This window comes from Tamandua tetradactyla, chromosome 8, assembly GCF_023851605.1.
Source record: "Tamandua tetradactyla isolate mTamTet1 chromosome 8, mTamTet1.pri, whole genome shotgun sequence".
Taxonomy (NCBI): Eukaryota; Metazoa; Chordata; class Mammalia; order Pilosa; family Myrmecophagidae; genus Tamandua; species Tamandua tetradactyla.
The window spans coordinates 94,206,792-94,227,811 of NC_135334.1; the positions used below are offsets into that span (position 1 = coordinate 94,206,792).

The following is a 21,020-nucleotide window of genomic DNA, read 5'->3' on the forward strand; positions in this document are numbered from 1 at the left end:
ACATGTTTCCATTCATGTAGATAAGGAAGATATATCTTCCCATTTGCATCAACATGCTTTCCTGTTTTAATAGTCATTGAACTAGTAGGCTTAACAAAACAAATAGGGGGATTATATGGGTATGTATCCAGCAACCACAGGCATATTGGAATATTGTATGTATTACCTAAGAGAGAAAGAAAAACTTCAGTTACTCTATTTTTATTTTTCCATAGTAGCTTAATAGGTTAGAGAGAGTTATGACTAAGCAATACTTAAAAAAATGCACAAATATTTTAGAGCATAATATTCTCCTGTTTCAAAGTTCTATTTGAGATCAGTTTCTCAAGTTTTCAGCTGTAAAATACATCAGCATAATTCAAAGCTAATTAATCACTACTTTGCCAGTGGCTGCATGTAGCTGTCAAAACATCACCTAGAATTATCTTTTGGCCTAATCCATTCTTTGATATTTGACTTCTGTCATGTTTGTTAAAAAGGATAACTGGGAACTAAGATATCCATTTTTTTTAAAATTTATTTATTAATTTAAAAAAAATTAGCAAACGAAATAAAACATTAACATAGATAATCAGTAATTCACAATATCAAGATGTCCATTTTTGATGGTAAAAAAAAAAAAGGTTAGCTGGAAAGGGATATATAAGGAAGGAAGACCATGGATTAAGGTGCCATACCAAAAAGCAATCCAAATTAAAGCAAAATGCTCAATCTAAGGCATCCAGGGAAAGATACCTTGGTTCAAGAAGGCCAATGATGTTCAGGGTTTCTCTCTCAACTGGAAAGGCACATGGTAATCATGGTGACATCTGCTAACTTTCTCTCCGGGCTTCTTGTTTCATGAAGCTCCCCTGGGGGCATTTTCCTTCTTCATATCCAAAGGTCCCTCTTAAAGGTCTCCAGTAAGCAACCCCACCTTGAATGGGTGGAGACACATCTCCATGGAACCCACCTAATCAAAAGTTACCACCCACAATTGGGTGGGTCGCATCTCCGTGGAAACAATCAGAAAGTTCCCACCCAAAAATACTGAATGAGGATGAAAGAACTTGGCTTTTCTGGGGGTACACAACAGATTCAAACTGGCACATTTCACCCTTTTGGACCCCAAAAAGGCATGTTCTTTCCAAATGCAAAATGCACTCATTTCATAACAATATCAGAAAGCCGTAAACCATTTCAGTAACAATAACAAATACAATACAAAGTCAGAAGCGGTACAAAATCTTATCAAAGTCAGCTACAGGCATGGTCTGCCCTAAAGCAAAAATTTTCTTCTGGCTCTGGACCTATAAAACTTGGGAACAAGTTATTTGCTGCCAACATACAAAGGAAGGACAATCTTAGGATAAATACCCCCATTTCCATAGGGAGAAATTGGAAGGAATACAGGGGTCACTGGACCTAAGCAATTTCGAAAACCTGTGGGGCAAATTCCATTAAATTTCAAAGTCATTTATCTTTGGGGTTTTAGAAAGCGACAGCCCCACCCTTTCCAAGGGCTTACACAGTGACCCACCTCTCTCTGAATGCAACCTTGGAGAACACTGGGGAAACCACCTTTTCCTTGGCACCACCCTCTCCAGGCATCAGGGCTGCACCTGTGCTCTCTGCCATATTGGGGCACACACTTGAATCCCTCCATGTGGTGGCAGCCAGGCTCTCCCCCGTCCCCAAGGAATGTGCTCCACCCTTTCCAAGGCCTGAGATGGCACAACTCTTCCACTGCAATGAGGTGTAAGGCCTACCCTCTGCCTTTGGGGCAAACTCATTCTTTCCAAGTACTTAGTTGGGTCTGTTCTCCTAGACAGAGGTTTCTTGACTTCAGACCTCAGCCTCCATGGTTCTACCTCTGAAGACATTTTACCTTCACCTTGTCCTTTTCTAAGCCTTTCAGTCCAGACTGGCAGTGGTTCCGTTTATACAGATTCCACAACACTCTTGTTGGCATTCTATGCAATATGCTCAGACATGCCCATCAGACAACAGGAGTTTCCACAAGACCTTCCTGGATAACTCCATTTCCAATCCTGGCTTTTTCTGAAATGGCTGACTGGTTCCATGTTTGGTTAAATCCTCATGTGGGGCACTATTCTCTGGGGTTTCCCTTTCTGGAAGCCCAGAATTTTCCAGGCCATCAATTTCTGATTTCTTTATACCCAAGAGTTCAGTTCTCAGCTTATCTCTTTTCTGTTGTATTTCACTATAAGCTGCAAGGAGAAACCAGGCTGCACTTTCCACAATCACTCTGGAACTCTCTTGTGCTAAATATCAAAGTTCATGGCTTTTAAAATATGCCTATCAGCCAAAGCCACTAGTCAGTTTTGCCAGATTATCTGCTACTTTAAAACAAGAATTGTCTTCCTCCCAGTTTGCAATAAGACATGCCTCATTTCTTTCTAGAGCCTCATCATCAGAGGTAGCTTTAGAGTCCACATTTCCACCAACAGTCTCTTCAAAGCATTCTAGGCCTTCTCTATTAAGCTCTTCACAACTCTTCCGGAATCCCTTATCCATTTAAAAAATGGTTCCAACATGTTTGTTATTTGCAAATTGCAGCAGCACATCACTTCTCTGGTACCAAAATCTGTTTTAGTTTGCAAGCTTCCAGAATGTGATATACCAGAAACAGAACGCCTTTTAAAAAGAAGAATTTAATAAATTGCAAACTGGCAGTTCTAAGGCCATGACAATGTCCAAATTAAAGCAACATATCCAATCTAAGGCATCCAGGGAAAGACACCTTGGTTCAAGAAGGCCAATGATGTTCAGCGTTTTTCTCTCAACTGGAAAGGCACATGGCGACCATGGTGACATCTGGTAGCTTTCTCTCCAGGCTTCTTGTTTCACGAAGCTCCCCTGGGGGCATTTTCCTTCTTCATCTTCAAAGGTCTCTGGCTGTGTGGGCTCTGTAGCTTTTTCCAAAATGGTTTCCTCTTAAAGGTCTCCAGTAAGCAACCCCACCTTGAATGGGTGGAGACACATCTCCATGGATGGAGATCAGAAAGCTCCGAACCCAACAATACTGAAATGAGGGTGAAAGAACTTGGCTTTTCTGGAGTAAATAACAGATTCAAACTGGCACAACTACTTTTTGTTGACTGCTTATTATACACCAGACACTGTACCAAGTCCTTTGCACACATTATCTCAATAAATTCTCATGTTCTCTGAGTTAGCTATTATTATTCAAATGTCATACATGACCATGGTCACAAAACTAGTAAATGACAGCTCAAACCTAACAATATCTTGACTTTCAAGCTTCTATAATATATAGCTTTCCTTGGGGGGGGGGGTGCAAGGATAGTTCAGTGGTAGAATTCTCGCCTGCCATATGCGAGATCCTGGTTCGATTCCTGGCCTATGCATTTCCCAAACAAACAAATGAAAAGCCAAACAAAAAGCTAAACAACAAAAAAAAAAAGGGTGGTGCAACGGTGGCTCAGTGGCAGAATTCTCAACTGCCATGCTGGAGATCCAGGTTCGAGTCCCAGGCCTGCCCATGCCAAAAAAAAAAAAAAAAGATTTCTATAATACATAGCTTCCCAATGCCAGAAAAGTCTGAATGGGGTTGGAGGCTGAACTAGAAGGCATTTCAGGTTCCTTTCAAATTCTAAGAGTCTCTGATTCTATGAAACATCAAACTCCTCCAGTGTACTTAGGTATTTATTATATTATTTATAATATTATTATTTTAATATAATTAATATTACATTAATAATATAATTATTAATAAATTAATAATTTATTGTTGTTGATTTACCATAATCTTGGTAAGGAAGGGGAAAAAAGCTGCCAATGTTAGGTACTGCTACCAAATGAAGATAAAGTATTAGTTATAATCTCTGAATCATCATGAGAGCCATTAGAAAGTAGGTTTAATTTACTTATAACTCTTTGATAAATATTGTTATGTAAAAGAAAATGCATTTGTACTGGAAACATAAATGACATAACACATTTACCTCTATAAGGCACAGGAATTGTTCCAGTGAGGTTCATTAGCTCCTTGGAACTGCCATTATTAAAAACTGAAAGGAAAGAACAACTATTTAGTCATAAGCCTTTTCAAAGATACTCCTATATAAGTTATTCTTTCAGAAACATTAAAAATCATTATCATCCTTAAAAGGGACTAACGTGACATATCGTACATTCTGTCTAATAACAAAGTATCCTTTTTGATTCACTCAATGGGGTTGGCTTTTGAATAAGTAAAGAAAAGATGCTTTGAGTTACTTGGAAAAATGGATGTGAATGCTACCATTCCAGTATATATGAGCTCTGAGACCCCAACAAACATGATTATAAAATTATTAAAAATCACCATCAAACAATACCATTCTAAATGTTAGCCTGACATCATTAAATGAGGTTATCCAGACCTTTATGCCTACTCAGTCATTTGTATGAAACACAGTATTAAAGTAAAAAAAAAGTGCCCAGAAAATAAAATACAGACATCTTTTAACACAAGCATTTCTTATATTACACATTTTTCTATCTACAATTGACTGATCAGTTAAGTCACATAATTTGTATTATATGGATTGCTATTATTTGTAACAATGATTTGGAATTAACACTATAACACATAGGGAAAAAGTTGTAGTGGGCAGCACAGAACATACTGCTACACTGTTGGTCTCTGGTTCTTTTAGTTACTGTTAATGACTGTAAAGTATGCTGTAATTCTATTCTGATTTTGTGCTTTTTTTTCCTTCACCATCTTAATTGAATTACAGCTTTCTTTATCCTTAAAGCAGATTTTGATAACAATGGTTTAGACTGGTCTAGTTATACAAAGCTAGACATGATCTGTTCAATGATGTTGGAATCTTTGTCAGTTTTAGTCGACACATTTATTCTTTCAGCACACAATAAAACCATACACTTACGGTAAAGTTCTAGCTCTGGTCACTTTTTTTCCCCGCTGAGCAATCTTTTCATTAACTCTAATTCTGGTAAATATGAGTTTTTCTGTGAACTCTAAACATCATACTATAATATAAATTTTATTCTAATTTAACAATGTGGATGGGTATAAAATGGGTTGAAATAAGGGGGAATCATGCCCTAAGTTTGGAAGAAGGCTTCTGTTTCATGTGTTTGTTGTTCAGGAAATGCAGGTTTGATTGTCCCTCTATTGCTTCTCACCTCTCTACACCAAGCTCTTAATATTTTCAAGGCCCTAGGAGTAGGGGGAGTATAGAGTATTAGTTTCAATTATTAAATTCAGTTCCCCCAAAACAAAACAAAAATTAAAAAATATATATATATAAAAGAAAATTAAATTCAGTCCCCTGCCCTCAGTGTCAAGGATCTCATATTGGTTCAAGACAGTTAAAGGGATTATGTTACACTTGCTATGGATATGAAAGACTTTAAAAAAAAACAAAACAGTTTTAGGTATTGCCATTTATTATTTAAATCCCAACCTTATTTTGTCTTATATAAAACTGGACACAAACTGTCAACTGCCCACCCCACAGAATTAACAACCACATTAGAAAATGTTTTCTTCATCTATAAAATGAAAGGGATCGTCCGGATTATAGCTTCATAAAATCTGTCCGGAGTATAGCTTCATAAAATCTGTTCCTGAAAATATAGAGATGCTCTGGAGAGAAAAAGGCATCAACAGCTAAGTAACTTTACAATAATCTATAAACATTCTTCTCTTCCCTCTTGGTGATGCACAACATATTACTATATTATAGGCTTAGAAATCTTGCTGCGAATAAACCTATTTAATTTTAAATCACAATTGCTCAAACTTAAGTACAGAACTTTTTCTCCCAAGCAGCATTCTTCACAACTAGGGATCTGTGTTTAATATTCTGGGATATGCTGCATTAAACTATCTTTAATATCCTCTCTAGGACTAAATTTGCATAGTTCTATGTTAGGGTACTTTTTTTTCCGCATGGGCAGGCACTGGGAATGAAACCCGGGTCTCTGGCATGGCAGGCGAGAACTCTGCCACTGAACCACCATCGCACTGCCCTAGGGTATTTTTAAAAACCTGAAAACAAAAGATATTTCATCTTGTAATTTCCTCTAGAGTAAAAACTCTCATTGGGAGGAAGCTCAGTCTTACAACTGTGAAACCAACAAACTAAAAAGGAAAATGGAAACCCATAGCCATTAGCAAAAAGAGTAAACTCAAAGCACAGTAACTGATATTTTTTATTCATAAACTCACCATAAGAATCCAATACAGGTTTGAGGTCTTTGTATAGAGTAATAACACTGACAGTTTCACGAACAGTTAGGTCTCTGTATTTGTACTGAAAAGCAAAATCACACAAAAATTTAACTTAAAAAACCACACATATTTTACTGCCAGATTAATTTCCTTAAAAAAATCTTTTTTTCACAGCACTCTTCTAATTTTTTTTTAATTTTGAAATAATTTCAGACTTACAGGACAGCTATAAAAATAATACAAAACCCACAGAGAGAACTCCTACCTACCCGCCCCCTGCCAGGTACCCAGATCATCACCTTTTGATATTTTGCCACATGTACCCTACCTCCCTCCCTTCCTTTCTTTCACTCCTTCTTTTCTTTCTTTCACTGGATTATTAACACTTGGACCTTAGTCCCAAAGAATCTCAATAGCTTTCTCTCCTGCCATCTATTTGAATCCTAACCTGAAATTACTAACCTCCATTTCTATCTCTTCTGCCTAACTGAACAGGCCATCCAATAAACCAAATCTTAAATTATTCTCAAAGATTTAGCTTATGTCTCCCTCCTGTTAAATCCTCTGTCCTCAAATGATCTCTCCCAGACCTTCAAATTGCAGCATTTATTGTCAATGCCAATTATTTTGGACTTTATCATTTGCTGTCTTGTATTTTAATATTGCCACCTTGTACCACTCCAATCCCAGAAAAATAATGACCCTGATTACACACACCCAGCAAGAGATCAAGAGATCAGGAGATTGGAGAACCCCATCTGATTACCATGCACTGAAACTCATCAGTTGACAAACTCCATCCAGGCATACAAAGCTTTCAATCTGCGTTTAGTGCTTTTCTCTGACAGACCAAAACAAAGAGTAAAGAAGGGACTCAGAAGTAAAACAGGTAATCTAAGGAGCAGAACACTTGAAAAACAATTAGTATTAATAACTTCAAAGAGAAGAATTAATACTGTATCATGAAACAAGAACATTTACAGAACAAGAAATTCTTGGATATAAGAAAATGGAGAGAAAATTAATTTAAAACATTAAATAGAAGCATTAAAGTAAAAAAACCTCACAGAGACCTGAAAAGGCAAAATGATAGACAACACAGGGGAAAATACAATATTAGGGAATAAATCTAGGAGGTCTATTTAAAAGCATCTCAAGTACTTCTTACCCCACTTTTTTCTACAATACCAATTTTTTAACCTTATGGGAATCAGTCCTACTAGCATATAAACATATTCTTATTTCTCCTATCTTATTCAGACAAATATCTTCCTGGCCTCTTTCCCTCTCAAGTCACCACATTTTTTCCATTCCCCTTTATAGCCAGAAAAAAAAAAAAGCAAGGAGCTACCTACATTTGCTGTCTTTCACTGCTCTATTCCTATTTCTTTTTAAAAAATGTTTATTATGGGAATTTTAAACTTATCCAAAAGTAGGCAGAATTGTATAATGAACCCCCTATGTATCCCTCCCTCAACTTCAAGTCATAGCCAATTTTATTTTATCTATAAACCCATCTACTTTTTCCTCCTCCTTATTATTCTAAAGATATTGTAACCTCATATTCTATGATCCATAGGTATATATTTCAGTAGATATCTTTTAAAAGTACCTGAAAAAATATTATCATCCCTAAAAAAAATCACTACTTCCTAATATCAAATGTCCAGTGTCATGTCATATTTTTTTAGACTGTTTGTCTGAATAAGGATATAAGGAATAAATCCACATACTACCATTTATTAAAATGAATCTTAAGTCTCCTTTAATCTATAGATTTGCTCTCCCATCTCTTTTTTGGTTAGCAGTTTTACTGAGACATAATTCACATGCTACATAATTTGCACATTTAAATTTTACAATTTCAGCAGGTTTTGGTATAGTCACACAGTTGTGCATCCATCACCATCAAATTAATTTAGAATATATTCATCACTCCAAAAAAGAAACTCCATATCCTTTAGCAGTCATTCCCCATTCCCCCTATCCTTCCCAGCCCTAGGCAACCATTAATTTATTGTTTCTATAGATTTGCCTATTTGGACATTTCAAATAAACAAAATCATACAACATGTGATTTTTTTGTCTGTGTGGCTACCTTTTTTCCTTCAGTATAATGTTTTCAAGGTTCAACTGTGTTAATAATGTATCAGTAATTCATTCCTATTTATGGTTGAAAATATTCTACTGTATGGATATATCACATTTGATTTATATACTCAGCAGTTGATGGGCCCATCTTTATTTTTGCCCTTGAAATTTACTTGAAAAAAATCAGTTCATTTGTCCTGCAGAGTTTCCTATGGTTTGGATTTTGCTAACTGCATCCCTTTGGTGAAATTTAATACATATGTTCCTCTGTCCTCTATATTTCCTATAGAGGTCTAGAGATTATGACCATATTCATTATATCTTTTTCCTCTTTTATTCTTTTCTTTCTCTTATTTTTGACAATATTATTTTACAGATGATGGTGTTTTTCTAATAGGGAGCACATGATACCTAGGTTTCTTTCTGTGATGTTAGCAACCACTGATGCTCAATGCCTAGATTCTCTTTAAACTCACCCCAGACAGGTTTTTACTCCCACTACTTCAGTGAAATTGCTTTTATCAAGGTCACCAATAACTGATACGTGGCTAAAGACAATGGCCAATTCTCAGCTTTCACCAATCAGCAGCATTTGACCAAGTTGATTACTTCCTTTTAAAACATTTTCTTCACTTATTTCCAGGTCACCACTTCTTGTTTTCTTCCTATCTCTGAATGCTCTTCCTCTGTCTCTTTGCTGGTTCCTTCTCTTCTAACAACTTAATATCATGGAATCCTAGGGCTCAGCCCTTGGCCCTCTTTATCTACATACACTTCCTTGGTGACTTTTCTCGTGGCTTTACATGCCATTTACATGCTGATAATTTAATACTTCCAATCTGGATCTCTTCCCTGAATTCTAGATATGTATATCCAATTGCCAATGTTACATCTCCACTTGGCTATCTAAAAGAATGTCAAATTTAACACGACCCAAACTGAACTCCTGATCTTCCCCCAAACTTTATAGTCTCCCAACATCTACATCCTTCTAGATGCTCAGGCCAAAAAACTTTAAGTTATCCTTGATACCTTTCTTTACTTCTATAGCACATCTGTCAGAAACTTCTATTAGCTCTACCTTTAAAATATATATTCAGAATCTGGTCACTTCCTACTACCTTTGTAGCTACAACCCTGGTCTCAGCCACCCTCACTTCTCACCTATATCATTGTTAAAGCTTCTCTTTAGGTGTCCCTGCTGCCATTCTTAACCCCCTATAGTCTAATCTCAACACAGCAGCTAGAGGGATCCTGTCAAAAGCTAAAACCGTCAATGACTTCCCATCTTCCTCCAAGTAAAGGCCAATCCTTACAGGATCTTGTTCTGCAAGATTGTCCAAAAACTGGTGATCCCCTCCCACTACTTTCTCCCTTGCAGGCTCTAATCCAGCACTTTAGCGTCCTTTATTGTCCTCTATCATGCAAAAGCAGCTTCTGTCTCAGGGCTTTTTGCACTTTTCTGTGTTTTACCTTCTTGGAATGTTTTTACCTCAGACTTTCAACAGTTTGCTTCCTCAGCTCTTTCAGGTCTCTGCTCAAATAGCACTTCTTAGAAATACCTTCCTTTACTATTTCTGATAAATTTTGCAAATCATCCATCTCCATTCCTTAGTACTCCCTAGCTCCTTATCCTGGTTTACTTTTCTCCAAGTACTAATCTTTTCCACCATACTATTTAATGTACTTATTGAATTGTTTATTGCCTTTTTCTTTCCATGAGAATTTAAATTCCAGAAGCTTAGAATTTTGTCTATTATGTTCACTCCTGTGCCTCTAGAGCTAAAACAGAGCAAGGTACACAGCAACCTCCAATCTGTCATAAGTCTTCTATCCATTTAGTAGTGACTCCATCTCTAGGAATTTTATAGATAAACAAAGTAAGAATACAGATGGTTGTCTGTGTGAAAACTCTAAAGTAGAAAGTTATTTAGGTAAAGTAAGATGAACTCACATAGTATAAATATATCTTTTAATTGCCAAAATGATGACAGAGAAAGGTGTTAATGAAAGATGTTATGCTTAAGTTGGGAGTTAAGATAATGTGCAAAGGAAAAATTAATCTAATTTATCTGTAATAATATATAGAAGAACCTAAGCCAAGGCAGGTAGCCCAGAGTACCATGGTGGGTGTGGAGCTCTCATAATCAAATAGAGTGTAAAGGACCATCCCCCCAGCCAAGTATCCAGGGTCTTGACTTACAATTCATACAACGGACCACCCCCAGGTGAGAAGATAACACCTCAAGCTAGCCCCCCACCACTGGAGGAAGGAGCTCCACAAACTGCTTCTACTATCCTACCATACTTTTTCAAGGACAGGACAGAAAAGATGCTTGTGCTCAAAATTGTAATAAAAACCTGTAGGAGTCTCAGTTTTTTCAGATATTAGGCCAAGAACCAAAAGAGAGATAAAATGCACTCTCCCACCTCTTCCCTACCATCTTTTTTTTGTTCTTAGAGTAAAAAGAAGTGGGGTGGGAGGTAGGTGGAGGTATAAAAATATCTACTAAGGATGTCCTGCCTCTGAATTTGAAAGTTCCTCCAAAGGAAGCTTTGAAATTTGGATTTTTAAAATTTAAAACCAGTGTTTGGGTATTCTTGTCCTGAATAAGGGACTACTACTTAACTATCTCTCATCTCTAGGCCTATGATAGTAGTAGCAAGTTTTCAAATTTGTTAAAAAAAGGAAAAGATACTAACAAATACTACTAAGAGAATAATAATGAACACCTGCATAGTGTTTTATAGATCACAAAGTACTTCATATGTATTATCTCATGAGACTTACAGAAAAAACTGAGGTGAATCCAAGAGATTGTGATTTGCCCAGAGTCACTTAGTAAGGGGCAATTATTTAAATTCATGCCTTTATTCAAAAATCCACATTTATTATAATTTCCAAGTTTGAGATACTCCATTGCTATGTAAAAGAATTTCTATTTATGCATTTAATCTATTAGATTTAATCTATTAGAATTTCTACTTATGCTTTTAATCTAAAAAATTTGCAGATTAAGTTATCTAGCTTTACTTAAACTAATCTTGAAAAAAAATTGCCAGTGACTTCAAAAGATTCATGCAAACAATAGATAGTACTAAAAATACAAGCACTAGAGAACATTTAGAAAAAAAAAAAGAACTGAAACTTCTCTCCTAATAGACACTCTTTGTTGGACATATTAAGATGTTAAAAAAACAATGTCAACTTTATCAGACCTAACAAGAAAGGCAAAAAAGCACTTGAAATGATCAAGATTTGAAATATAGTTTTACATATGCTATTGTAAATCATAAGCCTAATAAATAGTATAAACCTTGAACTATTAGTGACTAAATAATATGCAGCTACTAAGATGAGCAAGATACTTAAAAGGACTATCTCTTCTTTATCGTATCCTTTTTGTAACTTCTATTTTATGCTTTTTAATGTATGTAGTAAGTTCACAGAACAGCGCATTCATAATTTATAAATAAATGTACATATATTCAGGGGTGTTCCAAATTTTACTGACGTACAGTATCACAAAAGTTTAGAGACTACTGCATTCCACTAACTCACTAAAGGGCAAAATCCTAACCGGAATTAAACAAGATATGAAAAAGGCTGGAATTCTAAGTGAAATTGTTCTTCCCTTGATATAAATCTACCTGATGAAGTTAAATTATTTTTTACTTTCTTTTAAAATAGTCATCATTAAGAAATAGAAATTCTTTTGGTGGTTTATGACAAAAAGTGATGGCAACCTACAGCTCTACATCACATGTACTCTTCTCATTTTTCTACTAGAACAGCTCTTAATTTTGCGCATGATCTAATTTGATGGGCAAGTTCTGCAAAATGCAGAAACAGGAAATAATCTTTAAAAATCTGCTTTTCAAATTCTGTTAAGCCATGATTTTTTCCCCAATCAGATATTTTAAAATAAAATTTGATGGCTGAAAGAAAGAGTGATAGTGTCATCTGAAACAGTGATCTTCAAATGAGGTCCACACTTTCCAAGGGATAGGAAAGCAAGGATAAGCCATTTCCAGATCTTCAACTTCCAAATGTACTTTTCCCTAAAATTTCTCCTTTCCTACTTCCTCTTTTATAATTGCCTTTCTCCACCCCTCCATAATCTTAATATGGCAGTTGCTCCCAGATGATGATAAAAGGACAATTGAAAATATTAAGGAGATGTTCAGAAAGTGAATGATTACCTTTTTAGCGCATTAAGACATTTCCAATTCTTTGCTTTCTACAATACTGAAGGAGGATTTAATAAACTATCAGTTAACAGATAATTAAAAACCAATTTTTATGATAGCTCGCCATGTAATTTTGGGCATACAACTCCTTAATAAAGTCAAAGAATTGGGTAGCAATGTTGTTAACAAAACTTCTTCCATTCCCATCTATCCCCCTTATTTACGTAAACAAGATTTCTCAGTATGTACATATATAAAAATAAGTAATAGGAGTAAAAATGATTCTGAGCCTATGTCTTCCTAAAAAAAGATAATCCTTATCAAAAAGTAAATAAATTAATTGAATGGGAAAAAATACCATTATCTTCTGAGAAAAATAGGTCTAATTTTTTTTTTTTTTTTTTTTTTACTTCTTATGTATATTAATGTCAAAACCTGTGTAAACGTAAAGAACACCTAGGGCAATATATAAGATTCTACAAAGGTTCCATGTACTAGGGTAACTTTCCAGGAACCTAGATGGGCCCCTGGACCAGATAAGTCCTGAAACCTAGAGGGCCCAGCCTTTCCAGAACATAAGCTAGTTCCATCTTCTTACCCCATAGCACTGACAGCCCCTTCCAACATGAAAAAGTTAGAATGGCCATAGCCCAAATACCCCTAAAGAGTGGGGCAGAAAGATTAAAGGTGATGGTGGAGTTATACAGAGAAGGTAGGGATTAAGAAATGAATATGATTGCTGAATCATTAAATCAATATTACTTTTAGGCTCTAGTATCTTAGAGTAGCTAGCAGTAAAAACCTAAAATTGTGGAATTGTAACCATATCAAACTCTGCAATCTGTTCTACAGCTAATTGTGCTGTACTTTGAAATTTATTGCTTTTTTTGTACATATGCTATTTTTCACAAAAATAGTTGATTGTGATGATAAAAAAATATTTATTCCTTCAGCCTCCTATGTTCTGGAGCAGCTAGAAGGAAAAATCTGAGATGATGGTATGGGAGTCCATGACAAACTGTGGGATCTGTCCTGTAACCATGTGTTGAAGAGTGCTCTGAAAACTATTGCTTTTTCCTTTGAATATATATGTTATATTATACAATAAAAAAAGTTTAAAAAATTAGGGCAACAAAGAAAAAAGACTGTGTAAATGTAACTATCACTTGTAACAATAATTTACTCATAAAAAAATTTTTAACACAAACTCAGGATTTTGAATAATTCTTAAAAGTTTATGCATATTTTTGTTGCAGAGGTATGATAGGGTGGGTGGGCAATAAAATTTTTCCAAGCGTGAAAATATACTATCAGGACAGGATAAAATTATATGGGGGAAGCACTAAGTTTTTTAAAAAAATGTATCAGTACAGGAGGAAAAAAGGTTGAAGACACTATTCTGGATCACAAATAATTCAGGAATAAAAGTCATTCCTTAAAAAATTTTTTTGGTGAAGCAGTGCTGAGGGGAGATACAACGGTCAATAAAAATGCTTGTTGAAACTGAACCATCATAATAAAAGTAAATTGAAGGTAAAGGAAATTAAAATAATGCTTATAAACAGTTTACATTTAATTATTTCATATTGTCTAAATTGCTACAACCTTTTTGGGGCGATTTCGCAGTACCTATTCAAAACTTCAAATATGCGTATCTTTTGACCTAACAATTCCACTTATAGAAATCTATTCTAAAGAAATACCACCCACTAACAAGCAAAGATGCATATGTTAATGGAGCTTTATTTGTAATAGCAGAAAAACTGGTGGTAGCCAAAATGTTCAGCAACAGAGAAATTTTTAAATTTTGACCTGCTACAATAGAACACTATGTAGTCATTTAATAGAACAAGTAGAACTGTCATTTAATAGAAAAAAGGATGTCTGTAATATACTATTGAATGAAAAACAACTCCACTTGAAAATATGAAAAGCATGATCTCATTTTTGTTTTAAAAAATTAAACAAAATAAAACTGTATGTCTGTATGTAGTTTTAAAATGGCTAAGCTAGTTACTGGGATTAAAGGAGGGCACATTCAATGTTTACTATAAACTCTTTCCTGTTTCTTGAGTTTTTACAAGCATTAATTGTCTTTAGAATTAAAATACTTGTTAAATAAATTCATCTTACTTGGAACTGGGTGGATAAAACTAGTGATTTAAACAATCAAGATTTTAAATTCAAATCAGATATCTACATGAAGAAATAGACCTTAATGATTATGCTATCAGTTTAAAGATCAAAAATGTCCCAGAACAGACACTCTTCAGTTACATATTACATAAAACAATATAGCTTTGTTTTTTAAAAAGTGATCTATAAATACTGTAACATAGACCTTCACTTGGCCACAGTCTTCTAAGGCTCGCCAAATTTCCTCTACAGTTAAAGATCACTACTTTATCTGAAGACAATCATGAAGCCTAGAAGATATGACTAGACAACCAAGAGATGCTTTATTTTAAAAACTCTCATTCAGGGTTATTTGCTCTTTAACCAAAGGTCATGGAGACAGTTTTACTGGGTGGTGGTGGGGGGGGGGGTGTAAAATTCTCCTTTTCAAAAAAATAAGTTTTATTTCTAATTGTATGTTTTATAAAAAGTTTAAAATTGCTTAACGACTTCAATTTTTACCATTCTTGTTCTGACAAAAATATCCAAAGCTAACCCGCCGAACTAAAGAAGATTCAACTCTCAACGACTTCACGTATATCTTATTCCAGTTAGCTGTGATAAATAAAAAACTCAAACCATGTCACTCTGTGATGTCAGGTGCCACATTTGAAGTAATCATCAAAATAAATTTATACACCATACTTATCTGCTTCTTAAAAAATGAAAAAAAATACACCGTTTTTTAACTGTAAATTAAGTTCACAACAAATAAAAGATGTGTTATAAGACGCATACAATAAATCGTAATCTTAGCAAATCAAAGCCCCTGAAATGGTATGGAACCCTATTTTTTTTTAAGCAGGAGTAGCGAAGTACTGGCATTTTGACTTCTCTGGAAGTTCTTACTCATAAGAACTTACTTATCAATTATTCAATTAAATCAGTAGTAACTGAATTCCAGCGGGTCGGGTGTTGAGCTGTGTGGGGACTACAAAACTGAAAAGACCACAATCTCGGGGGGCCAGGGAGAGAAGCGCGTGGACTGACCTCCAGATAGGGACAGGAGTGGAGGAAGATTAGTTCAGATTAAGAACTAAGTATGATTCCCTCTTTGACTTTATAAAAAGGAAAATGAAAACTACACTGCTCCACAGACGGCTCCAAACTCTCCCGAAGAGTGGAGGGCGGGCGGCAGGTGGCAGGCGGCCTCCGCTCCGCGCCTTTGTCGACTGTCGCCGCCCCCCACCTTCCCCGCCCCCGAGCCGGGGCTTCCGGAGCAAGGCGACAGGCGCCTCCGGGCTGGGGTCCCCACAGGCGGCTGAGAACGGCACCGGAGCTTCCGGCCTACCCGGGAGTCTCGCCCGGCCGAGCCCAGCCGGGCTGAATCCGAACGGGCCGAACCAGACCGGGCCGGACCAGGCAGGGAAGAAGAGAGCAGAGGGCGGGCACCGGTTGGCGGGCGCGTCGCTGCCTCACCTTAGACACCATTTTCTTGAGCTGGCTCTCCGACACTGCCATGGCGGCCGCCTAGCGACTCCCGTCACTGCAGGGAGAGGCTCAGCCGCTCGGGGCTGCCCCAGGCCGCCCCACACAATCGCACTCCGAGTGTCAGCCCCCCACCCCCCTGCCTCTAGCAACTGGAAGTCGACAACCACGACAGTTCTTCCGCTTCCCGTACGTCACTTCCGAGGCCGCCGTTCTGCGGAGGAGGGACCTGGTACCGGATCAGGTCGTGGGGTAGCATGGGTTCTGACCCTGCTGTGCCAAACTGCGGGTTGGGGTTGCGTCCCAATGGTGAGGGCAAGCCGAGATTGGCAGGTAATTCACTTTTGCAAGTATAGGGAAGGTAGGGAGTATTTTGACGGGCTTGCAAATGAACCTTGGTAACTGATTCGTCAGGTGGTAAGGGAGTCAGAGAACTGTCCTGCTGTTGACTTACCTTATGATAGTGGTAGGCAGGGGCGTTTCTAGTTCGGGTTTAAGTTGTTCTCAACGTTAAGATGAGATGATTGCATTATATGCCCTCTAAGTCAGAACTTTTTTTGTACCCAGACATAAATGCTAGTAGGACTGCATTTACCTTCCACTATAATTGTGTACCAGCCTGTCCATCGTCAAAATCCTCATCCTCAGATCCTCATTACCTTGTATATTGCAAGGCTAGGTTCTGGATAGCAATTTAATTTCTACTACCCATAAAAGTTCTTCATGGTTACTTATTCCCTATCACTTGTCAGTTTTATAAACACTGTTGCTCAAAGTATTGTAAAGCTTGGATTTTATGATATTAAGTGATAGTTTGAATGATTTTAGTTTATTGCTAATGAGGATAAGGCTGTGGTGTTCATCCCTTCTAAGCTACAGAAGTGAAGCTAACTTCAATAAGTGAAGGTCAAGTACACAGATGGCCTAATTGAAAGCATGTGGAAGCATTATTATAAATTGTTGCCAGTACACCCCCAAAATAAAAGCTTCCCCAATAGGTGTTTTTGGATATGTATACCATATATTAAGCATGCATCTTGAGTCAAGCCAAATTATAGGTGAATCTTCCCATTTTTCCATTGCATCTGCTGCTTTATGTTACTTAAAAGCAATGTGGTTTTCAAACTGTTCTTAAAACCACAACTTACTAAGGAGTACTTTCAATTAGAGCAACTCTGCTTTTATGAATTGGGTCTGGGAGAATGATTCCATGTAACATATTGTTTTAAAAGTACTGTTGTGAAAAATCATTTTTAAAAGTTTGAAACTTATAAAATCCAGTCTCTCTGTTTTATCCTGAAGCCACTTAAAGTAACTAAATTATAATATCCTGGGTACTGGATGAATAATTATATAAAAGAATCTCCACAATCTGAATAAATTTCCTTCCACTAAGAAATTAGGCATCACTTGGTGATTTTAAATTCAAACTTTTATTCATGAGTCTTCAAATTTAAGGAAAATTACAGTGTAAATAGGAAATAACATTTATCTTCTACAACTTACCAAAGAAGCATTTTAATCCAACTCCCACTAAAAGTCATAACAAGAAGAGGTAATGCATGATTTTGGAAAAATGAAAAAATAAAAGTTACAGAAGCATTATGAATGCCAAATTATCACCAAGTCATAGTAAAGTGTGGTTCTTCACTTACACATGGAACGTACAACATGATTGCTAATATTCAACACTTAAGGAAATATCTGGTATAAATAATTACAGCCAATTCTCATTATTCACAGCAGTTATATTCTATAAAGTTGCTGCAAAACTGAATTAATGAATACTGAGCCATTGCTCCCAGAGGAAATACAGGGAGCCTCTGGTCTCAACATTTTTGTCAACTTATCAAAACATAACATTGTTTAATTGTATTCCTATTTAAAGACACCTTATTTACTATACATTGTTGATCATTAACATTGAACTCATAGCCAACAGCTCTATAATTCATGCCTGAACAAATTTTATCTAATACACATATTTTCTCCATAAGGCACATCACAGCTTTCTTCACTTAGGAACTAGACAGCCCTTCAGCACTATACTTGGGGGCTATTCTAAAGAGCAAAATCACCAATTGAAAAAATACAAAATTGTGAAAAACATGGCACTAAACATGCCACAAAAAGAACAACTGTTTATGAGAGCTGAAACAAGAAGGCAGAGTGTTGCCTTCTTTCATCTTCAGTAGGGAAGTGTGTGTCTGAAGACTCAAATTTTTCTCCACTCTGTTTGTGAATGACTATGAAAGCACTACCAGTATTGATTTTGGGGTTACAAATAAATCTTAGCAAGCAGTTCAGTTTGCAAATATGGAATCTGAATCCTGAGGATTGACTGCACTTCCATATTGTGGGTTTCTGGAGGGCAAAAACGATGTATTACTCAACTTTGAATATTCAGATTCTAACAGTATTTGAAACAACAGTAGGTGTTCAATAAATGTTTGTCGTGTCGATGTTCTTTTTATAATTAATTTAGTGACTCCAGGTAATTTATACAATACCTTGTGTGTAGGTTATTGTTCAAGAGCATCAACAGATATTAGAAATGGCTAGTTTAAAAACATCAAAGAAATGGTTGTTTCAGTTTTACTTTCCTATTTCATCCAAAAGGATACATTGTTAAGAGTAACGCCAAGATGACCAACCTCTGTAGTGAAATTATATACAACTAATACCTCTTCTTATTCTTCAAATGTCCAAGATTTTTATCCTAGTCAATTCTGATGGAAATCTTTCTAAGCATATTTTTTAAACATATGATACTGAATATAACCTTTTCTTTACGATTTAAGCTCATCATTATAAACATCCATTATGATTTTATATTGGCATTAGTTTAACTGTTTCTTCCCTGTCTAGGTAATGTCTGCCCTTATAAGCCATCTGGCTTCTGACTCCCTAACCTATTATATCTTTGAAAGCATCTTAGCCTTCTTTGCAATTCTTATTACATTTGCACTTGTACATTTGTTAAATATTTGTTAAACTATTTGATTACAATGTCTCCCATATTATACTGCTAGCACCACAAAAACTTGTTCAGGTTTGCTCTCCATTGCATGTACCATGTCTAATTTGGTGTCTGGTGTCTAGGAGGCTCTCAATACTGGCTGCATAGCTAAATAAATAGAGGCCTACCTCAGTGCATACCTCCCGGCCCCTCTGCTATTTGCTGCAGACAGGTCTGGGAAGCCAGGGAACCAAACTATCTAAAAATTATGTTTAAAAAAAAAAAGTAGGCCCGGGTGGGCCATGGTGGTTCAGCAGTCAGAGTTCTTGCCTGCCATGCCAGAGACTTGGGTTCAATTCCTGGTGCCTGCCCATGCGGAAAAAAACAAAACAAAAAAAAAAACAGACCCCTTCATGAGAGTAGAAACAATCCTTCCATAGTATACAGAACCCCAGCTTTAGGGTCTTGTGATGACTATTTTGGTTATTAGGCATTTTCCCCTTTCTAGTGCCTAGAAAAAGTAGAGGTTGTATGTACTTAAGAGCTATGAGATCCTGACCACTAAACCTCAGTTTCTTCCTCTGTAAAATGACAATGATAATACTCCCTACATCATTGCATTGTTTTGAGGAATCAATAAAATTAAAACAGTCTAATATATAAGTAGTATTAATGTTAGATGTTACTATTAGTTTTATGTCATAATAGTAATAATGTTACCTTTCATTTATGAAGATACTGCTATTGATGTATCACCAAGGATATGTACTCTAGTTTCTTCAGGAGTGGTTACAGGAAGTGCTCACAACCATCAGTCCATTTAGCCTCTCCCCAAGACCAGTGATTTTTACGAAAACCATGTATTTGCTTTAAACCATATATTTGCTTAGCTTTCATTCACAATCTCTTTCCATTTAAAATATACACTTCTCTACAGTTCTACTAATATCACAATTGGTTTATGAGATACTGGAGGTGTTATATAACCCAGAGAGGTTATAGAAAATTTTAGAAAGGGCAGTCTCACTAGAAATTAAAGTATACTTTGTTTTCATATGTTAAAAAGTTTTACTTTCCCTTTCACTATTTTAAACTTCATATAAAATTCATTTCTATTTTTTGTAGTTAATTTGAAAAAAGGGAAAGAAAATGCTTTCCTATTACTATCAACTATATTTTACAGAAGAATCATTAATACTGTACCTTAAGCTACCCCTTTGAATATACACCTAGCACAGACTGTAAAAATCCATATGGGGCCTTTGGCTTATCATGTTTATTATAAAATTCAAAGAATACTTTTATTTAAAAAATGTATCACTTAAAGGAGAAGGAGGAGTTATAACAGAGAAGTTAGTATTTAACAAATGAGTAGAACTACTGAATCATACTGGTATTTCTTTTTAGTTTCTAGTGTCTTGGAGCAGCTAGAAGGAAAAACCTGAAATTGTAGAACTGTAACCCATACCAAACTTTCGAATCTGTTCTATAACTGCCTGTTAAAATGTACTTTGAAACTTATTGCTTTTTTTGTATGTTATACTACACAATAAAAAGTATTTAGAAAAAATTTAAGGTACCACTTTCAAAATATTTCCAAAGCACTGAATGCTTTTAGTTTATGATAAACAATTTAAAATAGTGCACATTTCAGATGAATTATCACTGCTAGAGACTTAAAGAATGGTATAGATCTCACAAGAACACCAACGAAAATTAAATTTTTTTTCTTTCCTTATCTCACTCCCAAAGGATTCAAATTATAAACCTAACCAAGGAACTATCTACCTTAACCAAGCAGTTTGTAAGGGTAAGTAATAAGATACAGAAGTTCTCAAACTTATATTCATTGGCAAAATTAGATGACCTTTCCTTTTAGGTAACCTTGAACTTTAGATTCAAAGTTTTAACTGTTGTTGCAGATTATGGATTGATGATGCACTGCTTTGGAGTTTCTCAGTCACT

At 35.9% G+C, this 21,020-nt stretch overlaps 2 protein-coding genes across 3 annotated transcripts in view; both read right to left on the reverse strand.

Annotated features, from left to right (window-relative positions):
• TSG101 (tumor susceptibility 101) overlaps positions 1 to 16,280 on the reverse strand; it is an 84,304-nt gene extending 68,024 nt beyond the window's left edge. The window contains exons 1-4 of one of the 2 annotated variants that reach the window (XM_077114179.1): positions 16,088 to 16,280; positions 6,209 to 6,293; positions 3,969 to 4,034; positions 3 to 166 (exon numbers count right to left, since the gene is read on the reverse strand). In XM_077114179.1, the coding sequence (XP_076970294.1) occupies positions 3 to 166; positions 3,969 to 4,034; positions 6,209 to 6,293; positions 16,088 to 16,129 (357 nt within the window). In that variant the 5' untranslated portion in view covers positions 16,130 to 16,280. The remainder of the gene's footprint in view (positions 1 to 2; positions 167 to 3,968; positions 4,035 to 6,208; positions 6,294 to 16,087) is intronic. The other variant, XM_077114181.1, reaches the window with a different exon arrangement.
• A 1,230-nt stretch (positions 16,281 to 17,510) lies between these two features.
• UEVLD (UEV and lactate/malate dehyrogenase domains) overlaps positions 17,511 to 21,020 on the reverse strand; it is an 86,054-nt gene continuing 82,544 nt past the window's right edge. Inside the window, 1 exon segment of the mRNA XM_077114176.1 lies at positions 17,511 to 21,020. Coding sequence (XP_076970291.1) covers positions 20,954 to 21,020 — 67 coding nt within the window. The 3' untranslated portion in view covers positions 17,511 to 20,953.